Consider the following 8,843-nt stretch of genomic DNA (forward strand, 5'->3'; position numbering starts at 1 on the left):
AGGTTTGGGTAGCCAGAAAGCCCACAGGCCAAGTCTCAGAAACAGGAACTTGGATTTTAAAATCAGAGGCAATATGTTCAGGCACCTGCAGGATACATGCAGCAGTGGCCGGAAGACGGTGGCGGGTGGGGGGGCTACAACATTGAATCCAAACAGCTTATAGGCCTGTAGATATATATCCCAGGCAAAGCCAATGGTCAGGCTTCCCTTTGCACGCCTGGGCTACTGTTTCACAGTTAGCCACCAATTTACAAGCCAACTGTAAGGAGAGGTAGCACTACTTGTAAGAATTCATACTTGTGGAATTTCTTTGAAGGCTCACAAAATACCCACTCATCCTCTAAGCCAGCAATCCTGGTTTGCCAACCTGAACTCCTGGGCCAACAGGATGTTTTGGAAGGGTGTCAGGGTTTGCTGAGAGGAAAGAGGCACAAAGCTTGAGAGACTGCAATCTCTCTTTTGGCAAACAGCACCAGACACCTCACCCCCAATATGCCTTACTTTTAAAAAGGATATTGGCTGGTCACTTGCAGTTATCCATTTGAAACCAATTGCAGAACAATCTTCTAAATGTTGCCCCAGGTCAGGTGCTTCACCACTCCTGGGTCTGCCAGGGTCCTCCAGAGCACCTTATCTGAAGGAGAAGGGTGGGAGTGGGTGGTGGAGTAGACACAGACTGGGAGGATCCAAGCAGAGGCTGGATTCCACAGGAACATCAGGGGTGCCACCAGCAGTGGTAAAAAGACAAAGTGCTGCACTAGGAATTTGCAAATCCAGTCTAGGCTTGGACTTGAACAGAGGCCTGAGATCTGACATACAGCAAATACATGTAAAATCCTGGCTTTCCCCTAGAGAAGCCAGTCCAGTCTCTCCCAAGAGATCTCAAAACCAGAGTGCCTCCCAACAGACCAGGTGGAAAGATAGGTGAAGAGTGGTTTTTTCTTGGTGTTAAAAAGAAACCCGCTGGAATGGTTCATCTGGCACTTGTGTGTTTTATTATGTGCAAAGTTAACCTCAAAATTAAAAGTGACCATAAACAATATTGAGTTCTATTTAATGATGTACTTGCTAAAGTGTTCTGTGGAAGTGTACTGGTATCTGGAATTTACTTTGAAATTCAATTAGAAAAATAAAGATGGATTAACTGATGGATTCAGCTAGACGTACAAATGTGATAAGGTAAGGATAGTGAAAATGTTAACTAGAATCTTGGCAGTAGGGTGCCATGTGCTTCCTGAAGAATTCATTCATCTTTAGTATTTTAATAAAATGTTGGAAAAACGATAACTCCCCCCCCCAAAAAAAACCCTGTAACCAGTCAGAGTCTTGCTTCCTTCTTCTTGACATTATTTCTAAATCTGTTTATTTTTTTTGAATTCAGAGAGAGAGAAGAAAAATAAGAAAAAAGAAAATAAGAAAAAAGAAAATTTCAAAGAAAAGATTCAATGAATAAAACCAGCAATAACACTTTAATATAGATTTGTGGAACTCTGGCCCTTGTAGCCAGAATACACATTTATAAGCCATAAATAAAGCACGCAGAAACCATAAATTAATCAGACCCAAGACTTGGATTTCACCGTGTCAAAAATGGGAATGCATTGTTTTTGTTTTTTTTTTCCTTTTTACTTGGCCATTTACATAGGCCCTTACATTATTTTTTCTCCTTCTTAAACAATTGTACAACTCTGGTTCTCTGTTAAAACTACATGGTTTTACACCGAGTCACTCACAAAAGTTTTTCTTTTTTTCTTTCCTTTTTTTTCTTTTTTTTTAAGTAAGACTTCCCTGCAACAACAATGGAGAACAACAACAACAACAAAAATCAGAATCTGCAGGTGCTTAAAGAAGCAGGAGTCTACACAGTAGTGGAAACCGGAGGTTTTTTTTAAGAAGTTCATATTTCCCCCCTTTCCCTCTTTATTGATAGGCATCAGTGTGGCCCATCTGTTTGGGAAGGAAAGGCTGCAGAGGAGAACAGCAGACAGTTGTCTTGGGGTGGAGGTGTAATTTCTTCTTCCTTGCACCTTTCCAACACACCCTCCCCAAAGTCTCAACCCCTCCTTCCTCTCTCTTGTCCTTGTCCCGGCTGCCGGCTGCCAGAATTAACCGGGCCTGAAGCTGTCTTCTTAAGAGGAGTTCATAATGGGTCGGGAGTACACTCCCTGGTAGTAGGAGGTGTCTGCGGCCAGGGGCGAGGCGTCCAGGCCCGCTTTGTTCGTGACCGGGCCCATGGCCAAGCTGCCGGGCATGGGGGAACCGTAGCCAGGGTAGTGCATCACCTGTTCGTAGGTCTTGAGGTCCATTTTGTGGGGCTGGTGGTGGTGGTGGCTGTGGTGGTGTTGCTGCTCCGAAGACATGAGGTTGTTGATGGAGAAGGGATGATTGAAGGCGTAGTGGTGCTCAGGTTTGAGGTGGGCCTCAGGAGGCAGGCCAGGGTGATGGGGTGGGCCCAGCAGGTGGGCTGCGGCCTGCTGTTGCTGCCCTGGTGAGGGTGCCGGTTCTGGGGGGCTCAGCGCCGCGGAAGGCGTCCCTTTCAGCTCCCCTAGACCCCCGCGCTTATGCTCCTGGCACGGGGAGGCGCTCGAATGAGGCGACTCAGTGCCCCCCGGAGTCTCGGAGGCCGGCCCAGCGGCCTCCCCGATCTGAGCCTGCGAAGCCTGGTTCCCAGCAGCCGCCTTCTTGCCGCCGCCCCCGGCACCGGTGGCTTCCTTTAGTGCCAGCTGCTTCTCGCACTTGAAGCGCTTCTGGCGGCGTAGGTAGCAGCCATTCTCGAACATGTTGCCCGAGTCCGGGTGCAGGGTCCAAAAAGAGCCCTTGCCGGGCTTGTCTGGGGAGCGGGGCACCTTGAGAAAACAATCATTGAAGGAGAGCGAGTGGCGGATGGAGTTCTGCCAGCGCTGCTGGTTCTGCCGGTAGAAGGGGAAGAGGTCCATGATCCACTGGTAGATCTCGCTCAGCGTCAGCATCTTGTTGGGGCTCTGTTGGATGGCCATGGTGATGAGCGAGATGTACGAATAGGGCGGCTTGGCGTGCGTGTAACTGCGCCGGTATGTCTTGGGGTCGCGCGCGCGGCTCAGACCCGCCTGTCCGTACATGGGACTCATGGAGTTCATATTGGCATACGGGGCTAGACCACCCATAGCCCCGGCCGCCTGTCCCCCGAGGGGACTAAGGCTCGGACTCAAGTGCGGTCCCATGCCCGCCACTCCAGCTGCCCCGGCCGAGCCGCCCATGCCCGCCATGGCGCCCGCGCCCGGGGACATGCCGGCCAGGGACGGGCTCATGCCCGCGCCCACGTACGACGACATGTTCATAGAGCCTGCGCTCATGTTGCCCGAGCCGCTGCCCATGGCGGCCGCCGACATGCTCATGTAAGTGTTCATGCCGTTCATCCCCAGGCCGGCGTTCATGTTGCTGACGGAAGAGTAGCCCTGCGGACAGAGCCGGGAGAGGGAGACGCAACATTAGCACCGCGGCTCCAGCGTGGCCGAACCTCCCTTCCACCCGTCCAGCCCAGGCCCCCGCCTCCGGTGAAGCCTCCAGGGAGTCTTTCCCTCCTTTAGGCTACGGTAACGGGACACTGAATTTATTTCACTTAGAGTGAGCCAGGATAACCCTTGCGGAGGTAGTCAACAGGCTGCAGTCATGGGCATGTGGACCCCTTTCTATTCCTTCTGCTCCTTGCCCGGGGTCCGGAATACCGGGTCCCTGGCGCAACACCAGGTCAGTTACCCCAAATGAATTCTCCCTCCCCATAATTTCCCCAAACTCTTTCGGAACTCTCCAGCCAGCATAATGATCCAGCGCCAAGGCCAGGAATCCCCGGGACACTACCTCAGGTTCCAGTAAACAACCTTTAGGACGCCGCTCCGGACGCACAGGACGGTCTCAAGTGGAGACTGTCCCAGGGCTCCCTATGCCCGGACTTCTTCCCGGGACCCCCACCCTGGCCCCTAGGAGAACTGAAGTGCAATGTGAGCGGGGTCGGAGTGGGGGCGGGGGACAGTCTGAGGCATTGCATGCAGCAATAGGGAAGGAACCGCGAACTGGGGAAGGAACTACACGCGGTTGGGCTTAGAAGCCTCAAACTTTCTTTCTCTTTGTCCATTATTCTTTGACTCTTTGCCTTCACCTCAGCCCCCAACTCCTACCCACCTTCTCCTCTTCAGCTCCCCACCCCCTCGCCGGCAGACCTCCCACCCCTCCCCAGCCGCGCGCTGCCAAACATAACTCTGTTAGGATAGTGCGTGGCTCGGCCACGAAGAGGATTTGGAGGCGCCGCAAGTCAATATTTGATCACAAAGTTAATATTATCTCAAGGCTAACAGTGTGTCGTATAAAAAAGAGACCCATTTGAGTCGAAGGAGGGCGGAAAAGGCGGCTGCCCAGTAAAGCTGGGGGTGAGGGGCGGGTGCCAGCGAGGGAAGCGGTCCTGAGGTTGGGGAAGGAGCGAACGCCACCACCCCATTTCCCCCTGGAAAAGGGGAGCGCTTACCTCGGGCTCGGCATAGTAGCTGCTCCAGTCGGACGGCTCGTGCCCTTCCATCTTCACGGCTCCCAGCATACTGGAAGCCGAGTGCATGGCAGTTTAAAATTTAACAGCCACAACAAACGACCAGCAATCAGCCCCCACCCCCACCCTCTTAAAAAAAAAAAAAAAAGTCGGCGAAGGCACCGTCCCCTCCCTCCCTCCCTCTCTGGCGCTCCCTCTCTGTCGGATCCACTCCCTCTCTCTCCCAGGGCCGACCGGAGGCGGTAGTTGGAAGTGGGAGGGAGGTGTGGGTCACAGGAGGAGGGGGCCGAGGAACCGAGGAGGCCCAGACCGGAGCCCCGCTGTCGCGAGCGCCCGCCACTGCCACCGCCGCCGCCGCGCTCACGGGCTGCCGGGTGGAGGCTGAGGTTGGCAGTGCCGAGCTGCCCCGAGGCGGCGGGAAGCTCGCTGCGCGGGGCGGGTGGGGGGAGAGGAGGAGGAGGAGGGGGAGGAGGAGGTGTGGACCGCGGAGCGGACAAGTGCCGCAGTGACGTGGGCGGCTGGTGATATAGCGCGGCGCGCTGGCGCGGGCCTCCAATCCCCAGACCCGGGGCAGCCCATTTGAATAATCAGCTCACACCTAGGTGAGAGGAAGCCTCGGCCGGCACCCCACACCTGCCCCTCTGCGCCCGCGCCCGCTCAGCTCCCTATGTGCACTGCACTCTAGGGTCAGGACGGGAAAACGGCGAGCCGGCCCGCAGGCGCCCAGATGGGGCTCACTTTTGCTCCTGGATCGACCTGGGAGTCACCGAGGGCAGAGGCGCCTGGAAAAAGGCACCTCCACCCCCGGCAAAAGTGGCTCTGGACTTCTGTCCCCGCCCGATCCCTTAGCGCCAAGCGTCTGTCCTAGGGGGCGTCCCGCCTCCGTGTCCCGCAGAGCCTTATTTAAGCAGGATTTATTTATCCCGGGTTTCTTCGCTCTCAGCGCACCTTCCCTGTCAAAACAACAAGCAGGTGACAGCCAATTTGCAAAGCGCCGTCTTATTTAGAAAAACTGTGTACACACCTTTAACTCGCCCGCCGCTGCTCCTGAGAGGCCCCTCCCTGCTCCAGTTAAGTCCCTGAGCGGCCCCGGACAACGCGCGGGGCGCTCATGATACAAACACCTCGGTTTTCTGCCTCCTCCGAGTCCACCTCCTGCCACTGACAGGGGTGCAGTCGGGCGCACGCAGCCCGGCTACTTGCAGCCGACGCTTGGAAGACCGATTTGTCTCTGACATTCAGGCCGGCGTATTTCAAGGTTACTTTTCAGTTACAACCAAGGTGCCCACAGCATTTCGTAACTAAAACAAACAGGGTAGGAGGTGGGTGTAGAGCAGGAAGGGGGAGAAGAATAAAAGAATCAATAATGGGTCGTATGAAATGACTTCAAGAGGGTCTCTGTCCTTTCTGTCTTCTGGAGGGGTTGTTTTATAAATATTAAAAATTTCATCAATCCTGTGCTTCTCTTTTATTTCCACTGTAATTCCTGGGTGCAAAAATTGTCACCTGTCCTGGGTTGGCTACCCACAGCAAGTCCAGGTTTGCAGTGGGAATATTTGCAGGTATTTAGATATGGAAGCTCTCTGTTTTGGTTCTGAAAACTGGCTGGACCATGGTATCTAGCCTTGCATGCTCACTCTCCGAGATGAGAAAAAAAATTGGAAATAGTGGGGCCCTGGCACACTTCTCCAGAATTAGGGGTGATGGTAGCAGAAGAGAGGTGAGGTGACAGGCATGAAGCTGAACATTAAGAATGGAAGTGTGTGTGAGGATCAAACTGGAAGGTGAGCCAGAAGACAGCAGTAGGTGCAGTCAGACCCCCCCCCCCACACTCCCCGCATCCCTGCCTCTGGGGTCTGCACTGGTTTTGAACTGAAGAGGCGGATGCTCACAGTGCCCTTTGATGCTCAAATGCACATAGTTTGGATAATTTATAAAGGAGGGCAATAATAAGCCTTCTGAAAGAGTGTCAGGGTGGGCTCCCCCAAAGTAAAGATTTCCATTTCTGCTGAAGTGGGTGTACCCCATCCTAGATTGCTGAGAGCTCTCAGGAGGGGAAGATACCCCCAAGTGCCTGATGGTGTGTAATAAGCACAGTTGAATATTTGCCCATGGGAGCCAGAGAGGCCAGATCCCCAGCATCTTCCAGTGGGTCCCATCCAGAGGAAGGGTGGAAACAACTTCTAAGAAATTGGGGAAAAGGGGCATGGAGAACAAAAAGAAGTTTTTGTTTTCCTTTTCCCCAAAGTTTTCTGCTCATTCGGGAGCAGAAACACAGCTTCCCCACATACACACATCCTCCCCAAAACACATTGTTAAACCCCTCCTTCACACATAGCACTTAAATTCCCAAACAGAAAACTCTGCAAAAAACACCAAACGGGCAGGTTTCTGGTGTGCATCGACTTGAAAACCCAAAAGATTATTCTGGTTAACCTGTGTGGGGAGGGGCGGGCGAGTTAATATGAGGATATGAGCTTAAGTGTGTGCCCACTCCCCCCTTTCGATTTTGCTCCTGGTTGAAAATTTGGTCCTAGAAAATATTTTTCATGCAAAACGAAAGAGCAGGCGTTGAAACAGGAGATTATTTGGAAGAGAAGGAGCTGTCCTAAGGAGCGGATCTTGAGAGCGCCCACCTTCACCCCCAGTCTTCTTGGTGTTTTGGATCCCTGACCTTAGGGAGCGCTAAGCACCGGCTTCTACAGTGATAGGGCGCCCCCTGTCGTCCACAAGGCCAAAGGGACCAACTCAAGTCTGCATTTACCCCCGCGCTCCCAATCGGCCAACTCCAATGCCTAGCTGCCTTTTCCATCTCTCTGAGTAGCCCTGCCTGGAATAACGATGCCAGGGCCTCTGAATTTCTTCGGAGGTCTTCGAAATTTTGCGCAAACCCAAACCGGCTAGGGTAGGGTGGAGCTGCGTAGAACGCCGCCTGTAGTCTCCAAGCCTCGGGTCCCGGGCCTTCCCAGCGCGCCCGCTCCTAGGGAAGGCGAACGCGGCCTGCAGTTCGCTTTTGGCAGCCAGTAACAGGGGACCGACCTGCTGCGTCGGGGGCCGGAATGAACCAGACAGGCTGGGTTCGCGCTTTCCCAGCTCCGCGGTCTTTGGCGGCGCTACCTCCCCCTGCACGTTCTGGTCCTTCCTGGAGCTTCGATTTCTAAAGGTTTATTCAGATTTCTGGCACGGAAGCTTCAGGCTGGAATGTTGTGAATTGCTCCGGGTGCTTCTCTCCAGGAAAAAAGTTCGCAGGAACTCAGGCTGCAAACAGATGTTTGCTTTGACCCCCCTTTAGTTTCACCTCACCTGGAGCCTAGACCTATAAAGCTTTCCTTTGCCTGCCTTCTCTCTTTTCTTTCCGTTTCCTCCAGTCCTGCTCCGTTACTATATTAAAGCCTCTTTACAACCAACGATTGTACTTAGGGTTGCAGTTTATTTTTATTCTGGATGTCGCCGCGGCGGCAAAGGGAGCTATGGCTTGGATTCAAATGCAGGTTACCTCTTCTCTCGGTGGTAAGAGACGCTGTGATTCTGTGTCCCTTAGCAATACCCCCCCCCCCCCAACTCTCTTTGTCAATGAAACTACAGAAGGGAGCATCAATGAAAAGAACTCAACTTCCTTAAGATATAATCCATAAAATATCAAAGGGAAAAATATTAAAAGCCCTATTCAACTGATCAATACTCCAATTCATAAAGCCCTTCAGAGAATGTATGTCTGGGAAAGGACTTACTCAAAGTTCTCCAACCTGTTCAGGGCATTTTCCAACAGGTCTGCAGGCGAGGTTAAGTCAGAGGAAATAGAAACATGATTTAAAGTCTTATGAAAGTAGACTTTTTACTGTCAAAAATAAGATTTCTTATTTAATAGCCATCAGATGTCCACATGCCCAGGGTGGATTCTCTGGGTGAATCCCAAGTCTCAATGAAGAAAATGTATATAGTGTGTCAAAGTTATTATTAATTTTTTACTTTTTTTTTTTTTTAACAGAATCTTGCTAAGTTGCTAGGTTGGTGAGCCTATTGCCTTAGCTTCTCCAGTTGCTGGAATTATAGGCATGAACCGCCTGGGCTGGCCAACTGGTGGGTTATTTCTGAAATTTATTTTTAAAAATCAGAGTATCAGAATTTGTCTATTTGGCAGTGGGCATATCTTCAAATACTCTCCTGCTGGTCTTAATTGTTCTTTAAGGGTCAAAACACTTCATTTAGGCTGGGGTTTTGGCTCAGTGGTAGAGCGATTGCCTAGCACATGTGAGTCACTGGATTCAATCCCTAGCACCACATTAAAAAAAAAAAAACTAAATAAACAAAGGTTTTAAAAAAAAAA

The 8,843-nt window shown here is 51.9% G+C and overlaps 1 protein-coding gene across 2 annotated transcripts; it reads right to left on the reverse strand.

Annotated features, from left to right (window-relative positions):
- Positions 1-1,450: 1,450 nt before the first annotated feature.
- Foxa2 (forkhead box A2) lies at positions 1,451-5,768 on the reverse strand. 2 transcript variants are annotated; one of them, XM_046435183.2, is made up of 3 exons: positions 5,541-5,768; positions 4,499-4,568; positions 1,451-3,434 (listed from the first exon to the last, which is right to left on the reverse strand). In XM_046435183.2, the coding sequence occupies exons 2-3, from the start codon at positions 4,565-4,567 to the stop codon at positions 2,130-2,132; spliced, it is 1,374 nt and encodes a 457-aa protein (XP_046291139.1). In that variant the 5' UTR covers position 4,568; positions 5,541-5,768; the 3' UTR covers positions 1,451-2,129. The 2 variants fall into 2 exon arrangements, with proteins under 2 accessions (XP_046291139.1, XP_046291131.1); XM_046435175.2 differs by lacking the exon at positions 5,541-5,768 and having other exon boundaries at positions 4,499-4,650.
- Between the last annotated feature and the right edge of the window lie 3,075 nt (positions 5,769-8,843).

This window comes from Marmota monax, unplaced genomic scaffold (assembly GCF_021218885.2).
Source record: "Marmota monax isolate L192 unplaced genomic scaffold, Marmota_monax_Labrador192_F-V1.1 WCK01_AAM20220418_F8-fsc00005, whole genome shotgun sequence".
NCBI classification, from domain to species: Eukaryota; Metazoa; Chordata; class Mammalia; order Rodentia; family Sciuridae; genus Marmota; species Marmota monax.